General features: G+C 35.5%; 2 protein-coding genes across 4 annotated transcripts; both read right to left on the minus strand.

The window, feature by feature from the left end:
- Positions 1 to 657: 657 nt before the first annotated feature.
- Positions 658 to 13,445, minus strand: LOC109030079 (protein zer-1 homolog). The gene is made up of 10 exons (XM_019040847.2): positions 12,141 to 13,445; positions 10,324 to 10,457; positions 9,407 to 9,603; positions 8,774 to 8,976; positions 8,177 to 8,348; positions 7,385 to 7,546; positions 6,457 to 6,618; positions 5,988 to 6,137; positions 4,888 to 5,140; positions 658 to 4,350 (listed from the first exon to the last, which is right to left on the minus strand). Exons 1-10 carry the CDS (start codon positions 12,899 to 12,901, stop codon positions 4,184 to 4,186), a joined length of 2,361 nt encoding a protein of 786 aa, XP_018896392.1. The 5' UTR covers positions 12,902 to 13,445; the 3' UTR covers positions 658 to 4,183.
- A 1,262-nt stretch (positions 13,446 to 14,707) lies between these two features.
- Positions 14,708 to 22,099, minus strand: NitFhit (NFT-1 protein). Of its 3 annotated transcripts, XM_072301735.1 has the most exons (8): positions 21,987 to 22,001; positions 21,473 to 21,719; positions 20,246 to 20,401; positions 19,150 to 19,350; positions 18,067 to 18,279; positions 16,901 to 17,192; positions 16,309 to 16,484; positions 14,708 to 15,494 (listed from the first exon to the last, which is right to left on the minus strand). In XM_072301735.1, exons 2-8 carry the CDS (start codon positions 21,680 to 21,682, stop codon positions 15,336 to 15,338), a joined length of 1,407 nt encoding a protein of 468 aa, XP_072157836.1. In that variant the 5' UTR covers positions 21,683 to 21,719; positions 21,987 to 22,001; the 3' UTR covers positions 14,708 to 15,335. The 3 variants fall into 3 exon arrangements, with proteins under 3 accessions (XP_072157836.1, XP_018896389.2, XP_072157837.1); XM_019040844.2 differs by having other exon boundaries at positions 21,473 to 22,099; XM_072301736.1 differs by lacking the exons at positions 21,473 to 21,719; positions 21,987 to 22,001 and adding an exon at positions 21,143 to 21,231.
- Positions 22,100 to 22,278: the final 179 nt, after the last annotated feature.

The following is a 22,278-nucleotide window of genomic DNA, read 5'->3' on the forward strand; positions in this document are numbered from 1 at the left end:
TGTTTATGCATGTCACCAATATTATTCACGCGCTTCGAGAATGGTATACTCATTAAAGAAATCAATTCTTCTAATTGAAACTTGTCGTCATGTGATGTCACAATACATGGATCATTTCTTTAAAATTTTCGAATCTTTTTTTATGCAACTCGAGTCAGTGGTACAAAAAAATCCTATGATTTTGTAGTTTGAATAATTAAAATAGAATGCGTATTCGTAACCTGTAATGTGAATTGAATGTTACAAACATTCTGTTTTAATTGTTCAGACGCCAAGATCATAGGATTTCTTTGTACCGCTTTTCAAAGATTCAAAAATGTGTAAAAAAAAATAAAACACCTGTTGTAATAGGTAGCTTATATAATGATTGAACCGATACAGAAGTGACTGTGATGTCAAAAAGGTACTGTTATTAAAAAAAAGGAAACATGTGACATCAAATAATGACAAAATTCATTAAAACAATTGAGTTTTTGAAGGAGCAAACAACTCTCAAAGCCTGTGAATCTGGTGACTTGCATAAAAAAATTTGTAATTACAAATCGTACTTTAAAAATTACATGCATACTTTTTTCAAGGACAGACGGAGGAAAGTAGAAATTTAACATTTCTTGCATGAGTAGTTTATCAGAAAGAAAAAAAGAAAAACGCATCAAGTGCAAATCTAATCATTCAAATTTACTCGGTTATCAACTATTGGCAACAAAAGAAACAATGATAATATTCAAAATATTTACCTGTAGTGTCTTACAATGATATTCAATTAACAAAGTAAAAATCACCGGAAAAATCTACCCTTCGCTTTAATTTCATGAGAGCTGAACTGCGCGTTGGTACAAAGAACACCATTACAGTCTGAGCCAAAAAATTTGAACCAAAATTAAAAGAAAGAGGTTGTCAAAAGCGTTTCAGATGTGATGAGTCACATCTAGCTGTTACGTATTTTTGCTTCTTATCTTCATTTCTAAATTTTACTTTAAAGTACTAAGAAGTCAACAGGCAGGTTCAAGTAAGTGAGAGCACTTTGATTCCAGAGATCGACAAAAGTAAGGGTAGTTGTTTCCAGCGGTGATAGTTATTGACTCAACTTAGAGCTTTTCTAAGTATAAAGCTGTAAAATTTACAATTATCTTAAAAAGAAAATACTTTGAGGGACCCAGAGAAAAAAGTTCAAAATTCAACAGTTTGCATTCAGAAACACTCACTCAAACTTCCGAAACAAAATTTAATATTCAGATAATTCTTATGCGGCTGTTATGACTGAGATGTCAAATTTTTCAGCAATATTGTGAAAGTTGAGGATTTGTACAACCACAAGGTTACAAATTTAGATAATATATACAAGGATTTTAAAATTTAAAAATGGATAACATCGATAAAAACATGGCTTTAACACTTCTTTCCCTCTCTATTTTTCATACGCTGTTGGTGTTCAGGAAAGGAAGAGAAATAGTTAAAAATTACAAAGAAATAACATTTGCCCATTCTCATGGAAAAAAAAATTTAAGGTTAAAAGTATTTATAGGTGAAAAAACAAAGATGTTGAGTAGTGATTAAAATTTAAAGTAATATACATTTTGACGAGAGATACCCAGACATACAAACGATAACATGGTAACAGTAAAGAGCAATAAGAGGCAGATGAGAATGAGAAGAACAATGAAAATAGAAATTATAAGAAACAAATGATTTGGCAGAAGACCACATAGTGTACGGACAATAGCATGATAAAATGGGAGGGGGGGGGGGACTATGATTACAAATATATATTTTTAAAATCTATAGAAAAATGATTTCGCAATCTAAGGATGCAATGGAAAAACAAGTATTAAAATATTTATTAGGGGTGGTAAAAATTAGATTTATGTGAGTTGAAAAGTAGGATGAAGGGAAGAGTTAAACAAGAGACAAGCTTACTCCTCTGATTGATATATAATTTATGAGTATCTTTGGTGCTTCTTCTTTTTAATGAAGAGGACCATTGAGCAGATATTTTTCTTATGGGCCCAATTGCCAAAATCCAAGTTCGAGCAAAACGGAAAAAAGTAAGCCACCCGGCTTGCATTCAATTTTTGGGCCCAGTTTCAATAAATTTTCTTTAGACACATAGATTATCAAAAGATTGAGTGCATACTGAAAGGCACAGTTTTTCTTATTTTCCTTGAAACTTGACTTCTGGCGCTTGGGCCCCACAGAAAAATATTGGTTCAATAGCGCAATTGATAACTGAAGAGTTCACAGATAAAGGATCTTAGGGACATTTCTTGAAAATTGAAGTACTGGATGAAATTTTTAGTGTGATAGATCTTAGAATAGACTCAAGGTGAAATAGGCTTGTAATTTGCAGTTGCTGCTGGAGTGAGAACCTAGTTGTGAGGCCATGTGTATTATTAAAATTCCAAAATCATTATTTCATGAATTAAAAGATTTCCTAGACTGTCTTGTAACGGATGGTGTAGCTTCTACTCTTCCTTCTTCTTTGGTTTACCATTGGGCGTTTAGCAAATTGATAGCGGACTTTTAAAACATCTGAACCAGTAATAACTAATACCTAAATAGGCTCTGATGAATTAACATTTTAACATAAATTGAATGATACTGGAGGGAATTTCCAACAATGTAATGTACACAAGGAATTATTTCTTTCCTCTGTAATTCTTTTCGGCTGGCAGAGAAAAATGAACTCTTGAGTTCATAGAATAACATAAAAAAGGAAAGAGAAATAGAACGTGACAGGATTTCCCTTAGAATATAAAATTTCTGGCGAGACCTGCACCATTAAAGCACACAAAAATATTAAATGGGTGGCATATTACGCTTGAAAATTAAAGCTGAAAGAAATGTACGGTCTAAATTCACAAAAATGCTGATAAAGTTTTCATGATGGTACGCCTATCTTTTTTCTCGCTGAACAAACTAGAACAGTTTTCACATACTGATTACTAAAAAAGATGCTTTTACACACACACATACAAACGCGCACCCATACACACCGCATTAATGTCACTGATGCAAACTTGAATTAAAGCAGAAACATGAAGTTCAGAGACAACAATTCTATCAAGATAACAAGTTTGGCGAAAGGATAAATAACAAATCTAAACGATTAAAATCAATTGTGAAACAATAAAAAATCAAATCAAATTTTAAAATAAATTATAAATTTTAAAAGAAAGAAAAAAGGAGAAGTCAAAATAAGAGACAAGCAGGTGAAAAAGGCAAGGAAATTAACAACTAAAGGATGTAAGAGGAAAAAGGAAGAGCAAGGTACAAAGAAAAAAAACCGACAAAAACTAAGTTAAAGCTTTATGTATTATACGAGAGGGAACCGACAGCGAATCGGACGACCTCAGCCCTAAATGTCATGGTGGTAGTCTGATTTGCTATGGGTCCCTCTTGTAAAATTCAAATCTTTCCCGTAAACATTTTATTCAAGTTGGCATCTGATCTTCTTCATGATAACCATGAAGTTGCAATCGCAATTTTAAAGATTTTTTATTTCTTACCAGTAGCCAATTTTTCAATGATTGCAAAATTTTACTGCGAAAATTTTTCCATTTGTACTAACTTTATTTCCTTAGAATTTATTTTACCTACATCATTTCATTTTTTTTCTTCTTTTTTTTTAAAATCAAAAAATTCAATTTACGGGTCATAAGAAACAATGGGAAAAATATACATACAATGATTCAAGAGATGCTTTCTTCTTGATATTAAAAACATGACATACATTTGTAAAATCAACCTTGCGCCCGTGATCAGCATGTAAGACATAAGCAAGACGTTCTGACTGAAAATATTATTTTTCTTTTTTGATGATTTCAGAAAATTCCAAAGACAACTAAAATTAAAGTTATGTACAAAACAACCAGTTGAAGAGGGGAATTTTTTTAATTATAGTGAGTCTTCAAATTTGAAGTGAGACTTTCCGGCATCGTATGTGCCTTGCTAGAGCTTATGATCAAGAAGCGCACAGAAATGTGAGGTAATTTAAAAAAAAAGACAATTCATGGAGAGAAAATTTTGAGCTGGCTGAGCTTTGGTTTAGTGCGTGTACAATGTGAAAGTACATTCATTTGAATTGAGAGAAAATAGTACCTTAGGTTTACATGAGTGGCAAAAGCTTTACAGTTACTTACAGTACAGCTGGGTATCAAAGATAAACTTTAGTGAGGAAAGGCGCTCAATCATAATCGCTGGTGTATTCTCGCCTATTTTGAGACTCTTGACACTGCGTGAGAACCATGCGGGCTAACTCTTTGCTCCGCGGGAAGGGGCCATCATCGTTTATGAGCTTCTGTAGGATTTCGATGCCTCCTTCTTGTTCAACTAGACTGCAGTACTTATCGGCTGTCAACAAATTGAAAAAAATCGGTAGGTAGCAGGAAAAGGTAAAACACACAGGTTAATGTACAATTACCTCTGCAGAAAATAGGCAGTGGCAAGGAAATTTGCAGAGTTGAAATACGATTTTTCTTGCGTAAAATTTGTTGGTAAAACTAAGAACTTCATAAAAAGGTTTGAAAAAGAATTTCTGGGGAGAGAAAAAGTTTATCAAAATCCGACCAATGAAAAGCCAAAAGTTGAGTTCATGTAGCGAGGCAATGAATGAAGCTGATTTATACCAATCAGCAAACGCCATTTCCTCTACCTGGCTACGTCATCAGAGCCCCCAAAAAATATCGCTTCAAAGGAGTCCCATTTCTGCCATTTACGGTTCAATAAAAAAGGGTATAAAAATGTTAAGAGGAATGTTGTTAAATGTTGTCCAAGTAGAAGTACTAATGTCCCAGTATCCAAATTTTCAGCATTTGGGTCTATTTTTTTTCCTGGACAGTCAAAAACACAGTTGGTTTGCTTACTTTTTTTTGTAAAGAGAGAACTTACGATAAACTTTAGTGAGATTTGCGAGAGCCCAGACCGCCCAGTGCTGACACTGCGGAATGTGATGAGTTTGAGCTAGACGGAGGATTGGATGAAATGAGCGGTAGTTTATGTTCCTTTCTAGGTTCAGATCCCATGTATCAACGACCTCCACGATGCGGCGCAATACTTCCTCTCGAGTCGGACTTTCGATCGTCCAAGCCTCTGGACCATCGGAGGCAAGGTGCGACAGAACTCCTGCAGCATTATAACTCACCTGCCAAAGAAAAAGGTAGACATTACTTAAACAGAGAAGACCTGCACACAAGTGTTTTTACGGAGAAGCCAGAAATTGTGGTTCCCAATTGCAAAATGAAGTTCAGATTAGGGCTCTTACCTTCAGGCTCTTGCTAATCAATGTTCTGAGTACAAAAGATGTAATATTATGATAATGAAACTCCCAAACCATGGCTCTTTTGCGTAGTTTAAAAATCTTCACTACCATTTCATTTTTTTAAAGGTGAACGAAGCAACATCATTCCTTTAAGTTTTCTTAGAATTTCCTTCACACCGAGAAGGAAAATGACGCGAGTTATCAAGAATTGATATTGAGTAGTTTTCTAATTAAAAAATAAAGTATGACAGAGAGTTTAAAATGACAAAACCAAGATCCATTGTTCAAAACTTTCACCATCAAATATATATTGTTGTTCAACATTTCACACTTCAGCGTCATTGGATCATTTTCAGAGGCATTTAAGGTTACGGAGGTCAGTAAAAAATGTGCAAAACACGTTGGTTTCTGACTGAAAGTTTCTGCTATCAAAACAAAAATTAGGTAATCTACAGAGGAACGTTGTGGGGAAAACTAAAGTATTTCTTAAAACAAAAATGAAAAGTACCTAGAAAAATAAGAACGGATTTTATCAAAAACTAGTTAAAATTTGTGATCCTTTGAGATGAAATCTTCTGCGATTAATAATCTTTCATTTTTTTTTTTTTGTTGTTATTTTTCTTAAACTGAGGCCATCAAACTACAGATTTAGCTTGTCTGCAGCACAAAAATGTTGGCTAATTGTGTCAAGTTCTCTTTGAAAATATAGTAAACAAGATGAGACTTTTACCTCGATGCCATCGCACTGGGAGTTAACTAGATCACAAAACACTTTGACATACGACTGCTGCATAAGCCTGGGTCGGAGATGTTTCACTTCAGCAACATTACCTATCAGTCCGATCATGTTGCGCAGTAACTGCTCTTTGTCCGGGAACGCCTGCGCACATTAAAATATACAATTATTAGATTGAGAATAATTGACAGGGATATCAAGCATCCACTGTGGTTGAAGGCTAATAAAATAACACTATTTGAGTACGCTTGATCCATGCTAGGATGAAAGCTCGGAACTCAAAGTGAGAAATTGTTCTGCACAGGAGGCACAACTGATGTATTGCGGTTTTAATCAGGCATTTTGATCTATACCTTGATATCAATAACTTTATTCTCAGTTTTGGTAGACTGAGATCCCGTTTCTGTGAAAATTCACATTTGTGAGTTAAGTGAGAGCACCAGAAGGCAAACAACGTACGCACCTCTAAACATCCGAGGAAGAGGTCCATTCCATTTTTATTCAGAAAGCGTTCGCTGTTCAGCGGGGTTTCATCAGTAACATTCCAGATAATAGACCACGCAACATCAAGGACGTCATCGAATTCCTCCTTTGAGAGCTTTTCGTTAATGATTTCTAACACCCACTGAAAGCAAAGAAAACTTATCAACCAAAAGCAAAATAAGTTACAATACAACGAATGACTGTAGAGTAAGTTGACAAAATTGATGATTGAAAATCAGGAAGACAGGGTAGAGCTCTATTTTCAGGGGTCACAAAACAGTTTATTTTTTACTACAAAAATTATTAAAAAAACTTATGGATTCCTATTACATACCAATTATTTTGATAGAGAAACAAGAAAGGAATTTCAGAATTTGTACGATTGATTGGAAGACAAAGGAAAAGAGAAAAGCCAAAAATTGAAAACTAAAATTGACAAAGCTTAATTGAAAGACTGATATTATTTCCAACCTATGGGCTCCTTCATAAAGGTAAATTTCTAAATTTTGACATTAAAGGAGAAGCCAAAAAGCGTTGACTGATTAAGTATAATTTTACAAACTTGGTTTTTCCATTTTCCATTTTTTTCTTTACGCTCATTACCTTACAATTGTATTAGTTAACTGTACCTGTAGAATTTGCTGACCTACATAGTTTTCACTTATGTGTTTTCATTGCTAAATTGTAATTTCTGTAGTTGTGTCCCTCATGGGACGCTGCTACAGTCAAACCAGTTACAATGAAGCCCAAGGGTGTCAAAGCTCACTTTGTTAAAAATATTATTGTTGCTTAAAGAATTATGACAAAACGAAGAGACAGGATTTGAATACTTGGATATTTGAGGGGTATTCTTCTGAGAGAGCTAGGAATTTTTCAGTACGCTCAAGAGAAAAAATGTATCACTATACCGAAATAGCTCCAAGTTGCCCCAGGAGTTCTTTGTGATCTTCGCTCACTTGACAAGCCAGAGAATTGAGCAGATAAATGCTGATCCTTCGCACAAAGATGTCTTGATTCTTCTTGGCGACAACCAATATGAGAGCTGTTGCAAGCCTCTTGTACTCGAATATCTACAATAGCCATACAAATTTTAATTAACATTTTGTTGAAATTGAAAAATGGAGCAAAATGTTAGGCGCTGTAATACAAGTTACACGTAGGGAAACGTCACTCTTCAGTTGAATAAATGTTAGTTTCTCCAGGAAAAAAAAAATGCTGAACTAGGTATTATTTTTTCTAATTTTTCTATGAGTTTAAAAATCATGACTTTCCATGGCAAAAGGGACCCCAGTTCATACAGGCGAAATTTTTAAAACAGATTTTAGACAGTCCCAGTTGAAAAATCAGATTTTGACATTTCAACAAGAAACTTTTTCTGGTGTTGTAGAAAATAAGTTTACTTCATTTTTATGAAAATTGCAGCAAAAAGTTGCCTTATGTTCCGACAATTTTGTAACCTTTTAGAGTAAAGTAGATGAGAAATCATCAAAATAAGTAGATTCTTACCAAGGAAAGTGTTCACAGAATTCTAAAATAGGTAAACATTGGATCTGGATTGAGACTAAGCTGAGGTATTAGATTGATGATCAATTTGAGAATAGGTTAAGTGATTTGTGCTTCCTATATTTCTTAAGAAACAAAGTAGAACATAGAGTACTTAAAAGTCGCAGAAGAGAAAGTCTTGATTATCAGATACTTACGACATCTTTAGGGATTTTAAAGTGAGACAGAACGAGGCATCCATTTCGCATCATGGTGTCATCATCAGCAAAGGCATCCATAGCGTTCAACAGGGCTGTGATTATGTGTCGCTTCGTCTTGACTGACATGTTAACTTTGTCACGGATTTTCACGATGTAAAAAATAATGGCACTGTGAAATAAAACCAAATTATAAATGAGAAAACAGTGAGAAAAAGGAAGGAAAAAAACCCAATTGTTTTCTCAAATATTGCGGTCTAAAGATCAGGCTCATAAAATTAAATGATCTGTACAGCTATTCTGTAGTAAAACCCAGGGTGTCTACTAAAATTTTTATTTGGACTTTCCTCATTTTCGGCATGAATAAATGACTCATTGGATTTTATAACCCAAAACATTTCAGACATAATCTGACAAAGGGATGAAGTTGTTTTTCTAATGCTGAGTCCTTAAGATTTAAATACATAATCCCTGAACTTAAAATCCACCGCTTAAAACTCAACAGAGAGGTGTGTTCAGCTTAGGGTCACGCAAGTAAACCTCAGAGTGTGTGCGCACTTATCACGGCTGAGAACTTAAGGACTCCTTGTGACTCACCTGCCCGATATTTGAATATTCCTTTCGGATATATGCCGATCCATCGCCGATAAAATGATAGATAAAACTTGAAGGACATTAGAGATAGATTCATTGCGAAAACGATGATACAAGTCACTAAGAACCCGTTGAATGATGATAGGCCTGTCAATGTATTTCAAAGCGGCTGTGACAAGCTGGCATTCAGTTGCATCACCAGAGATCTGAAAAAAAGAATCATATCTAAATCAAGGAAACCAAAAATAACCTATGACAAATTAAATCATCTCATAAATTGGTAAAATGGCTTGAGGAGATGCATCAAAAGTAAAATGCTTGCAGTTCTGGAAATGAATACGGCTATGGCAAGAATTTCACCTATTTTCACTCATTCTTCAAGAGTATCCTCAAAATAAGGAGACGATGTTTCCCTATTTTCCTTTGCTTGAATAAAAGCTGAAAAAACAATTAGTGAAGTCATGAAAAATCCAGAAACACTTAAAAAAATTGCACAGAGACAGATTCAAATGACACTAACATCAGTCTGTTCCCAGATTATGGACGAATAAAGAGGGATAAAAACAATTAGGCTCACTGATTTAATGGCAACTGTTTGGGAGGAAAATATGAAAAATTTCCAACAGGAAAACTTACAAGTGATGCAGGAATGTCATGCCTGTAACAGGCTTTATGATCAGTTCCGTAGAGGCCTAAAAATTCTAATGGATTATCTGCTCTTGAGGATAAACCAGCGATGTCACTTTTCCTTGCCCTGTACACACTCTTGAAGTTTTCATCACAGTCTCTCTTTTTCATAAAGTCCGAAGACAAGATTTGCGCATCTGCAACACCTGCAATTGAACAAAAAATTATTTCCAATATTTAATCTATTTCCTCTTCTTTAAAGATTGAAATTTCAAGTTTTCTCATTTCAAGTGTCTCTCCTAAAAATTTGCAGGTTTATCCCATGGTTCATATTCTTGGCAATTTAACTTCCAAATTATACTGATGGGCATGGATTGATTTTCAGTTAAATAGGAAGTCGCAGCTACCGTCTGGGGTTGAAATTGGTTGGTATAAAACGTAATTTTCAACTAAAAGAAAGTACCTGAAATTGTAAAAAAATTCAAAGCAGCCCTCAACGTGTGTCAAACCTCAAGAATTGCCAATTTTATTCTTTAAGGCATTTATTCATTCTTATTTCCAAGTGTCAGTTAATGTGTGTCAGATCGACACAATTTGGCAGTGCTACTATGTTTGACACAACCACCAGTAAAAAGAGCTGGGAACTGATTTTAAGTCTTGTCTACAAAAAATTTTAGTCTGCTACTAACTAAGACAAACTTATTTGTGCCAAAGAAAATTAGAAAAAGGAGATTCTAGTACCTTCAAAATGAAATTTTATTAAAATTGGTGCTCTTTTATTTTTAAGGTGTTGCATATCTTAACTACCTATTCCTGCTATCGTGATATCATCCTCATTCCAAATGAGGGATTTTTTCTGAGTCTTCATTGAGCAGAGAAAAATTAAGAATTAGTAATAATAATGGACTATTAATTATTATACTTACCGGTGCCAGCAAGATTTGTTCCTGATATATCCAATGATTTCAACTTTGGTAAACTTTTGACTATTGTGGCCAAGGTAAGATCTGGCATCTCGTACTTTCCTTCCCTTTCATCAAATTGAGATATATCTAGAACTCTGAAATTATGAGAAAAATGGTTTATTGTGAGAAGAAAAGAAATGAATATTGCTTACAAATTAAAACAAATCAAAGGAAGCAAGAAAAAAAAAATTAAAGGCATAGGTCAGGGGTGCAGGATGTTCTTGATCATGCCATCATGATTGCGTGAGAATTAGGGAAGGCTGTAAAAATTTGTAAAAATTGGGGAAGACTTTGGGTTTTTCTCCCTTGTTTTTGGAGAAAAAACAGGGAAGCACACTGTTATTCATGCTTGTCAAATTGAAAAAGTAGAGTGGAGGCATTTTTTCAGAATCTACTGACAGGAAAACAGTTGATACCAGTGTGAATGAGATGACGTAAGAGTACAGCAGTTTGGGTTTTTTCTTAATGACGATTGGAAACTTCAAGCAGACTTATTAGTTACACTCTCACAGGAATCTATACTATAAGCTCCAAGACCTCCTAATTTTGCGAAACTGGTAACGCTTAGTTCCAGCGTTCTACCGGGCCGATTTTCATGATTTTTGCGGCTATCGACGGGCAATTGCCTCTAGATAAGCCAACTCTTTTCAGATTTTCAAAATGTGGCCCAGGTTTTTTTATATTACGTGGTAAAGTTGCGAATTCTCCCATTTAAACAATGTAAATTTATACTTTTTGTCATAGTTCGTTTGAGCGTTCTACCGGGCCGATTTCCATGATTTTTGCGTAAATCGACGGGTAATTGGCCCTAGATGAGCCCGCTCTATTCAGATTTTGGAAATAGGACCCAGGTTTTTTTACAATCACGTTATAAAAGTGAGTGAATTTTCAGAATGCTCCGAGACCGCTGCCGCTATGCGCGGGAGGATGCGCAGTGGTCGAAGAGGTTGCGCAGTAGCTGGGTAGCCTGCGCATCAGCTCTACACTTATCTACACAAGATTCGCCCCTGATTCCTCAATACGAGCGGTGGCCGAGTCGTCAAAGACGTCGGAAGCGTCCACTATATTCATTGTGTGGGTTCGATTCCCGTCTCCTGAAGTTCTTAATTATTACCTGATAATCAATGTTCGTTGTTTTACTGCAATATTTCTTCAAGTAGTCATTACAAAACGCGTCCTTTAGACTTCAAAAAAAAATGTTGTTTCTTTATTCATCAAAACCAAAAATTATTTCATTCTAAAAGTAAAGTATACCTCAAATCGTAATTTTTTAGGGGAAAAATAAAACTAACACCGATAGGAGGGTAAAAATAGGGCCGCGAAGCGGCCCATTGATGGCGCGGAGCGCCTTCAGGGGTTGGGCCGCGTAGCGGCCAGGGGGCGTAGCCCCCTAGTAGTCTAATAAATATTACTCATATTAGGTCAGCTTTTCTAGGTACTTGCTAGAGATTCAAGGGGACACAAATTAAACTCGGCATTACTCATGCAAACTTTCGACTTAAACATTCCAAGAATTTGTTTCAATGGAGATTCGATGAGCTTTGCTAGCTTTTTTTACAAATTCAATGGTATGCGAGCAATTCTGGTTTAGCCTGCTAAATATTACCCTGAAATAGGGTACAACTGAGAAACTATAGCTACAAAAAGCGATTAGAGATAAATATATATTTCACAGGGAAATGGAAAAAAAAAAAAAATACAGTATTCTGGTACACTGATCATGGACCAGCATAACAGGTTGAGTAATTTTCTTGTTTGGAAGCCTCAATATTACTTACTCTAAATTACGTAAGGAGCAGATGCCTGTCACCACTTTGCTTGAGGTGGCATCTTTAGTATTGTGCAAAATCAAGGACTTCAAATTATCCAAGGATGCAAGCTGTAGACTGCGGGCAAGATCGGCCATTTGTCGACAACCGGATAGATCAAGGTGTTGCAGTTGTTGCAGAGGGCTCAGTAGTTGTAGAAAGTAGTGGGCTGGCTTGGACTTCTTCACTGGCATGTTATGGATTGCCAAACTCCGGAGATTTGGCGTATTCAGAAGTATTGATTGGTACATTGATTTCCCAGCATCCGGCGAGCCAGGCTCAAATCTTTCAGGGAACAAATGTACACCATCACCGACAACAAGGCATCGTAATTTATTGCCATGTTGATTTATCGTGTCTAAGGATTTGAAAGAGACCGAAGAGCATTTCCGTAAGTCGAGGATCTCTAATTGGTGCCGCACCAGCATTGCAAGCCCGTCATCACTGATCCCGGAGTTCTTGACGCTCACCCTTGTCAGCTTGGTTCTTTCGTTGTTCTTGAAGACGGACGCAAATTCATCATCCAAAGTTTTCCTCTTCTGCTGGTATTCTGCCAATAGTCTGTCACAGATTTCCCGCGGTAGCACAACACCATTACTAAGTTCAAGACCCGAGTTGGTCTTATCACAAATAGTTTCCAAATTCTCAGCAACATAGTGGAAACATTGCTGCAGCAGTGTCGGTGGTTCGTTTCCACTGTCGAAGGAGGATAGATCTACGAACGATATCATTGTCTTTCCAGCGATAGTTTTTAGTTATGACACTTCCAGTGAAGCTGTTATCAAATTCTTTAAAGAAACCATTCCAAATGGGAGAAAGTCCTCTGATTTTTCAAGTAACTTGAGGACACTAACATTCTAAGTTGGGGTCAACACTACATGTTGAGGTAGATACAATCTGATGACTTGAATGAAGAATTACGAGTTGATACCGATGTGCATAAAATTGTCAAAAGTCTTTTGACACTCCACTTGACTTCTATGATGCAAATCAAATCACGAATTGGACATTCACTTTGGAGGCTTCAAGTATGGCTACTGGTAGAGAGAGCACTCAACTTTTTTTTAACAAATGACAGTATCGCGAGGTGGCAAAAATTTGTGGGAAATTAGGGCGTAAATTCGAACGTTAACTGGACCAAACTCGGTTGGAAAATTATTGTGACATACGATACTAGGCCACGAACTGATACGAAATCCACACGAAAGGCTTAGATCAAGATCGTCAACAAAAGGAATTTGGCACTTCCTAATCCTACGCTCACAGCTGTTCAGTTGCGCAGCATGAGCATGTTTCAAGAGGAAAAGGAGAAAGAGGAGGCCGGCAAGATTAGGCAGCCATATTGTTGCATCAGAGTAACGTCAATCGACACAAATTAAGCGTTGTCAAGTTTTCTTATCATCGACATTTAGTAAGGTAGGGCTTTTTTAGGTGACTTAATTTTTTTTCTAAGATAGAGCAGCGAGATGCTCGCTACAAAATCCTTGAAAAGCAGGAAATGTCTGATGAATACTTGTAAATATGGTGTTCTGAGTGAATACTCCGTTAAGAGAGTTGGCAATAGCTTTTGCTCTGGATAACGTCACTGGATATAATTCCAACTTACCTACTTGTGGTCATTGGCCATCCCTTTATGCAACCACTACGAGTCACGGGAATGTTGCCGGGTTGTATTTTGGCAACATTGCCGATATGTTCTCATTAATCCAACATCTTTCGAAAAATTATAGGATAATTTCGTATTTACTTTAAACATCGTCCTGACATTATTGGTGAAAATGTCTTTCAACCGAATCTTCCGGAAAAACGTTTGGGGGGGGGGGGGGGGGTCCTCTAAGATTTCGGCGAACACTCGAAATTTTAGATAAATAGGGAGACCCCCCCTCCCTATGGCTTAATCTGATTGCAAAATTTTCGGCTAAATTACCGAACAAATTTGTTTGGCAATTTTGTTGTGAAAATGTTATGAAAATATTGTCAGTTGCAATTTTGTGATGATGTAATTTGGCAGTGTTGCAATTTACTAAAAGGGGTGTCATTAGAGAGAGAGAGAGGCAAGGTGGACCTCTTTGCTTTGTATTAGAGCCCTGTAGGTAGATAGGTAAGTCAGAGACGTGAATGAATATTGCTAGTGAAACTGCCGGAATGCGTATGTAGTTTGCAAAGTTTCAAAATCTCTGCTTCGATTTTTTTTTGTCTGAAACCGGAGAACAAACTAATGCTGTTGCTTGAAATTTTCATGAATCAATTCTTCATATGGAGAAGAAAAATGTTCATCTTGAAAAAAGAAAAAAAAAAACAACAGATTCCCTGATTGTTTAGGGAAATCATGACTTTTAATCTCCATCAAAATGCAAATTTTACACCAGATGCGTTACACTCTCCCTGCAAAATATTACTGATCTGAAATTGCAACTGTTTGCCGAGAAAAAAAAATCACATTTTATATAATAGCCGGTATCCAAAATATTTTAAGGATTTGACTCTTAGCAGTGGCGGTGAGAAACTTTTAATCTTAGCTAAAAAAAAACCAAAAGTACGGTCAAATGTTTTATTAAAACTGCATTTAAATTCATAATAAAACTAAACCATGAATTTATAACATATCACAACTTTAAAAATTAGTAATTTTAATTTTTCAAAGGAAAAACCATCAGCATTCTTGTTGTTTTTAATCACTGACACTTTAAAACTAAGGAGTAGCAGAAGACACAAATACGACTTGGGATCAATTGGGGGATTAAATACAGTTTTTGAAATGTTCACATAGATTAAGTAAAAAAACTTCTTTTGGTGTACGTACATTGCTTTTTGGGAAAGCTGCTCTTAAAATACCTAGTTGTGGCTGATTTTGATAAAATTCTGCTGTGCACAGAGAAAAATTGTATGAAAAAAAGATCAGAAAAATAATTATATCTGAGGAAAATCTTTCAAAATTATTGGTTACTTACGATGATTTCATCTTTGTAAAGACTATTAAATTCAAGCTTAGTTTATAGGTAATGGTCATGGTAAATCAGTCTTGACAGTCTCTTTTGAGTGTGCAAAGTTCTTTCTAGATCGATTTTTTAACTGTCTGACAGTTAAAAGGACCTTGGACCATTGAAATAGAATCTGGATACTTGAAAATAAAAAGGCAGAGATGTTAATGAATGAAGACCGAAATCAGGAGAAAAGAGGTCGTAAAGAGTTACTTTCTTCCGTCATTTCTTCTGAGTTTCTCCAGCCTTTGTCCACTTTGTCGTGATTCTGGAGCTCTTTGTAGATGTCATCATTGAATGCAAAATCGCCAGGGACACGTGGTAGAATGTGAACGTGAACATGCTGTCAAAATAAACAAACAAAAATTGGTACAAAATAAAACAAAACACTTTTCCTGTAAATATGGATACATGGTGTCCTAATGTGTAGAGCACAATCTGAAATCTGCACTATCTTGTGCAGCTGATTTGGGTGATCTGCTTATTCTGATTATCAAGTTGTCTTCACATGATTCTGTGACAAATCTACAGTGAAACAACGAAAATACATAACTCTGAGGTAATGCAATGCTTCAAAACCTACGCCCTTTTTTTTAGAGACAGAATATTACCTACAACAAACTTTTATAAAGTTTTAAAAGCTCGAAGAATATTTTTGAAAAGTCAAAGAAACATTACACGAAATTTAGAGCTAATGAAAATGATCAGTAATCCTCAAAAAAAGTAAAATTTAACAGAAAATAATCGTTTCACGCACCCAAATAACTTGGATGCATGCGGTTTAATCGTTTTATCATTGAAATGCAACAGACCAGCTATGTTAAAGCAACGATTCCTTTTTAAGAGACTCCAAGCTAGAGTTAATAAAATGGATAAAATCGAAAAATGTGAACCTACATTGCAACGTTTCAGAATCTGTGCTTATGTTTAATTTTTTTGGCAGCAAATTAACAAAAATATCTCTTTGAGATTTTCTGTAAATACTTTTTAATGAATGAAGAATTCTCAAGGAAAATTTCAAGAAAACTTTTTGCTTTTCGATTTTCTTGAAAACAAATAAAAATTGAGCGAAAACTTGCAACTTTGAAATGTAAGATGTGCATTTAACAAAATTAGGCATCGATGCGGAAAGGTAATATATTATCATTGGTGCATACCCGAATGGTTTGTCCCGCATGAATACCATCCTGAATGCAGAGAGTTGAAGAATCTGTCTTGTATTTTTGCTCCATCACTTTTTCAACTCGTTTGACGACTTGAAATAGGTCAGCAACTTCCTCGTCACTCATCTCGTGGAATTTAGTCACTAACCTTATTGGGGCCACTAGAACATCTGCAAAATTTTGTTAAGAAAAATCTAGAAAATTTGTGAGATGGAACATATTTTCATTCTGACATTAGAAAATTTAAGAGATCTCAAATGCCTTTGTCATACAAATTAATACAATGAAAAACAAGGATAACGGCAACATTTTTCAAAAATCTGTTATAGAATGCACAGCTAAAGCAGAGGCTGAAAGCTTTCCTAGAACAAGATTGTGAGGATTCCAAAAATGCGCCATGAAAAACAGGATTCTGAGAACCAAAGCATTTTCCTTACAGAGAAAAAGACAACCTACAGGTTGCTTCAAATTTAGAAATCTCTTTGATATTAAGCGGAATTGAATACATTATCTGATATAAGGACACGAATCTTGAATGAAATGTCAGCTTTTGCCACAGTCCTTAAAGAAAGAAAGAAAAGGATACGTCCGGGCACAACGCACTTTTTATTCACAAAAGCGATAGTTAACTGAGTTTTGAAAAAAACATGTTCAGCAGGCACTTTGACTTGTCCGAATGTAAATTCAATGTTTTTGCAATTTTGAAGAGCATCCGATGAATGAGATGCCTCAAGTTTTGGATATAGATCAAACCTCCTATTGGACCAAACTGGTATTGACTTGCGAAGAGTTTCAACATAATCTAGGTTTATCTTCGCGAATGCTAAGTTTGTTCCTTCTGAACACTGAGCTATGATGCTTCCATAAGGATCAATAATCTGAAATGAGATTAAATTCAGCTGAGATCAGAAAAATGTGGTGTTGCGCTGAGTTCATTTTAATTTCCTCAGCGGAAGAAGATGTAGTGGAATCAACAAAAATGTCAACTGTGCTGGGTGCAAAAAGGACATTCCTTGGTTGCGGTGTTTCAAAATCTCCACTAAATTATTCATCAGTTGCAAGGAACATGATTGCATGCATTTCATTGAATTTTTTACTTAATTCTGCTTCGGCCTGGCCAGCCTGTGCGGTAATCGAAGCCCTGCACATGTTATTAAACACAAATATATGGTTTACCAAAAAACAAAATACCAAAACATAGATGACTCATCTGATTGCATAGATCTTCACTTCTCGCCTCTCTTGTAACCTTTTTTTATTATCGTAGTTTGTAAACCAATTTTCATATGTATTGTCTATTTTTAAAATGATGTTTATTCTGTGTTTTGGTATTTTGTTTTTTGGTAAACCAAATATTTGTGTTTAATAACATGTGATATATAGTGTACTGCGTGATGATGATTTGTGTGCAATCGAAAGACCTTGTAGAACAAAATAAAGAAAAAAGGTATGAGGGCTACATTTTTCTCTTACATCGCATCAAACAGTTTGGAAACCAATTATTTCTACCTTTATACTTCAAGCTCCAAAATTCTGATTTTAATAGCTGATTCTATCATTTTAAATTTCTTAGTGGGCAAATAATTCCTGTGGAGCGAAGTTCTATCAGTGAAAAAGATAATGCAAAATAATTAATAGCATTCTGGTTTCCAATATCAATTTAAAGTTTGAATAAGCAAATGCGCAAAATAATGCTGTACCTACTTGCATATTTTTAAAGAGAAAGGTGAGCTACATATTATAATAACTTACAGATGCATGACCCCACGATTTCCTTTTGGAACCATGAGCTCCTGTCTGAGCAGCTGCGACAACATAAGCTAGATTCTCAAGAGCTCGACATTTCAGCAGCGCTTCCCAATGATTAGCACCAGTCTCGAACATGAAAGCAGATGGATATGTAAGTATTTGGGCACCAGCTTGGGTGAGTTTGATGCTCATTTCTGGAAATCGCACATCGTAACACTGGCCAAAATAAGGATGTAAGGAAATATCTGGAGGGCCTTTGGATGAATTAGTTAAAAAACAGTCCATCAAAAGTTTTATTACCAATCATCGTAGGTTGCAGTGGCGTGTTCTGCAAAATATTGATTAATCTGTCCTTTAAACCTATGGAAAAAGATCCATAAACAGGGTGTTTGCAGCAAACACCTTAATGATCGATTTTTTACCATAACTTCAAATAGGGAAATATCGATAATTGATCATTCACGCCTCGCCACTGGTGGGTTGGTGACAAAATCTGTTACAGTTAAAAAGTGTGCTCGTAAAATTTAACGCTTTACCCTTGCCTTATGATAAGAGTTTGGAAATAGGGGCCCGCCTGGTAAGCGAGTGCAAACTGTTACATTGCTTGTGAAAGCTTTTTAAAATTAAATTAAGGACTTTAGAAGGAGTTCTAATCAGTAAAAACAATGAATGTCAAGGATTCCCAATTTTTTTAGGGTATTTTATAGGGTTTTATTAAAGAAATTCGGGAGCCTCACATGATACCTTAGACACAGGGCTGGATTCAGTTATATACTGCTTCCAGTACACCTAATTAAAGCTCTTTTTTTTGTTCCATACACAATGTACAATACAGTCTCACCTCTGTTACAACATTTTCAAAGGGGAATTAAAAGTGGAACGCTGTTTTAAATAATAAGAAATGACTGGCCAAGACTTGAAAAAATGCATGTTGTTTCCGGCAAATTATTATTAGGAGGAATCTTTTAATGAGAGACGATTTTGCTTTCAACATCACCAGATAATAATAATGAACTGTCAGACATTTTAAGGTTCCTAATCCTTTCACTGATCTTCATCAGCATGTAAAGACATTATAAAGGATACTATAGCAAGTCCAATCTTTCCAAATGGAGTAGAAACTGGAGGAAGTATTTCTGTGCCTTGCTCGATATATTTAGATTCTTGCATGACTACACCTTTTTCAGGAAAGTTTACATCGAACAAATGGACTTTTCGATAGACAGCAGTTATTTCCCCTTGGCTATTAATGATGACTTGCGCATTCCTTAAGCGCCCATTCTCAAGCTGAAAAAAGGTAAAATGAAAGAAAAATTAAAAGATTATCAAATGATTAGAGACAGAGGCAACAAAAAAATTAATCATCAATTGCATTCTGAATTGTTCAAATTTATACAAAGAAGTTAATTTGTGAATCAGCTGGCACTTACAAAAATGTCAAATGTTGATTACCTAGACTTTCTTAAAATCACAGTGACTTGTTTTCCCCTATAACATTAATTAAGTAATGAGGTCAATGTCCTTGAGTAAACTTTTAATTCTGAAAACTGAACTGCAGGTAGGTATTGGATGTTTCACACGAACCAATGCAATTAAGAAACTTGGTGTAAGTAAGCTGATCATAGAATTAGTGATCATTTTGTCTAGAGTTCTAAAGAATTCCAAACATACTACTCAAAAATGTAATGACAGTTTATTAAAAAAAAAAAAAAAAAAAATCATTACAAATCACACAATTTCCGGGGAAACATCTCTTCACTGTCATTAAACAAGAACTTGGATGGTTTCCTAGTCTTGCTTCATGTGTTAGGAAAAGCTATTTTCCAGCTATTGGGCAATGAAGTATTAGGCTAAACGTATTGCATTTACTAGGTATCTGATTATTACAAATGGTTTTAGGCTGAGTAATAGCAGTTTTTAAAATTATTTAAAAAAAAATTAAGAGGTACTGAGTATAATCACAAAAATTAGATAGCTGAGAGGTCTTTCAAAATTTGTCTGAAAGAGAAACCCCATGGCCATGACTTCCTTGCCAAGTGCTAAAATTTTTACACTTCAAAGACAGAATTTTGATTCTTACAGAAATCAAATTTGAATTGCATAAATATTGTGACAAGAGCAAGATTTCTCCTCTCTTATTTGTTGCTGGATGCTAAAATGCAAGGGATTCCAGATTACTTGCCTTTTCGTGAAAACCACCGAGCGAAACCCATATTTTTTTGGACTCAGCTTCTCTTTGGATACTTTTCACCCAAGGCCCGTTCAGAGGTTCTGCTAAGCTCTCCGTTTCTTCATGACTGTTACCAATATAATCGCAGGCTTCTGGCAAAAACACCATCTGAAAGGATATGATAATAAGTTTAATATCGATGGTGAAACTACCAGACCTCGTACCTCCGTTTGCGACGTTGTAGACTTCCAGTCATACTTTATTCAGTAAATGAAAAATCACTCAGTCAGTTCTTAAAAACCTCTGTAATTTTTCCTTTTTGTGCAGAGAAACCTCTGTCAAAATTTTAAGGAATTATATTGATCTGGTCTTCTTTAAAAAAGTAACTCGTGAGCGTGAGCGGAGATTTTCAAACACTGCAATCGAGATACGTGGTTTGATAGTTTCACCGTCGATATACAATTATTTGGTACATTGTCATAAAATATTGGAAAACAAGCGAATGGTGGAAGAACCGAATCACATATCTCAGTTAGCCATGTATCACAGAAAATTTCAAGCATTTTATGTGATGAAACTCCGCCAAAATATAAAAAAGTTGAAGAGAAATGATGAGACAACGCAATCGAGATATGGGAGACGGCAAATTAGAAGCAGCTAAGAGTTTTCAATGATATTAGGTATTCAAAAACTTTAAAATAGAAAATCAGTTCATCAGTTGCCAGTATGGCATCTTCAAGATCCTTGTTCCAAAAGATCAACATGACTGATCTTTTTGGAAAAAAAGTTTTGATCTCAATTAAGAGGGCACAAAAATTCAAGTTGTCATTCACTTACTGCTATCAGAGGATGTTAATATTGATATGCATCTGCCGAAACTTGAGAATTGAAGATTTTGATCTTACCTACCTTCCAAAAATTTAACTTGTACCTAAGTTAAATACTTTAATCTTTTTTATTTTCAGAAAAAGTTTGAACTCAGAGGTGGGCACTGTATCAACCTGAAAAGAAATTTCGTAAAGAAAAAACTGTTAGAGATTTTGTCAGCTAAGTTGGCACTTGTTCACATTCCACTTGTAAGCGATCACAGTGCAATTGTCCAATTGCGATCGAGGATTGACTGTGGCCTGATGGAGAACTTGGTCAATCCTCGGTCCCCTTGAGACGACTGAACCGCAGTCGCTTTCAAACAAGTGCCAATTTAGCTGACAACACCTCTAATGGCTCTGTTTTACTTACTTTGGCACCTTGTTCCACTGCTCTGCTTATCAATGTTTTGCAAGTTTCTAAATTCTCTGTTTTACTATTTGTAGAATTCATCTGAGCGACAGCTATCACATCTCCAGTGCTTGTGGATGGACCGAATGTAGCCATGGTTGAGAAATTGAAGTGGTACAATTTGGGATGGACTAGTCTTACAGAAGATTTGAACTTGTGCACGATAAACATTGAGAGTCTTGATCAGGAGCTGAAAGAAAGAAACTTTCTGATGGGGAAAGGTTAGTGAATGATTGATTGCTCTCTGAAAGTACACTGTTGAGAGGTGAATAACATGAAGAAAAAAATAATTATAGAGCCCTACTAAACAATTTTCGTAATATTACTTCTTACAATGGAAAGCTTATGATGAAGATGAAAAAAAATGTATGAGCAGCGGAATACGAGTGAGCGCATTCACACTTTTTTCCTCTGGCAGTTTTGTCTCAGGGCTTACACAGAAATATAAAAAAATGTACAGATGGAAAGTTCGTACTTTCAGGCATTACATATGAAAAAAAAATGCGATTAGGAACTCTGAAAATGACCATCATGAAGCAACAAATAATCACATTACAGCACTTTATCACTCGCTACTCACACCTCACACACATCACACATCTAATCTAAGTGTTTGTAAACAAATGAACTGATAATAGAGGCCACTGCACACCTACCAGTTTGAGCTTGAGCGCCATCAGAAGGCTGGAATTAGTATACCAAATGTCAAATATTCGATATAAATTTTCAAAATGAATCCTTTTTACTATTTAAATTTTAAAAATTAC

The sequence above is a fragment of the Bemisia tabaci genome, chromosome 6 (genome assembly GCF_918797505.1).
Source record: "Bemisia tabaci chromosome 6, PGI_BMITA_v3".
Lineage (NCBI taxonomy): Eukaryota > Metazoa > Arthropoda > Insecta > Hemiptera > Aleyrodidae > Bemisia > Bemisia tabaci.

Coding starts and splice junctions, on each gene's coding strand:
- NitFhit (XM_019040844.2), bottom strand. CDS start 21,682: ATGTTTATCGTGCACAAGTTCAAATCTTCTGTAAGACTAGTCCATCCC. Junction 20,402..21,472: donor CAGTGGAACAAGGTGCCAAA/GTAAGTAAAACA, acceptor ATATCCTTTCAG/ATGGTGTTTTTGCCAGAAGC. Junction 17,193..18,066: donor AATCGTGGGGTCATGCATCT/GTAAGTTATTAT, acceptor ATCTCATTTCAG/ATTATTGATCCTTATGGAAG.
- LOC109030079 (XM_019040847.2), bottom strand. CDS start 12,901: ATGATATCGTTCGTAGATCTATCCTCCTTCGACAGTGGAAACGAACCA. Junction 9,604..10,323: donor AACAAATCTTGCTGGCACCG/GTAAGTATAATA, acceptor GTTCAATTGCAG/GTGTTGCAGATGCGCAAATC. Junction 6,619..7,384: donor GGCAACTTGGAGCTATTTCG/GTATAGTGATAC, acceptor CTTTGCTTTCAG/TGGGTGTTAGAAATCATTAA.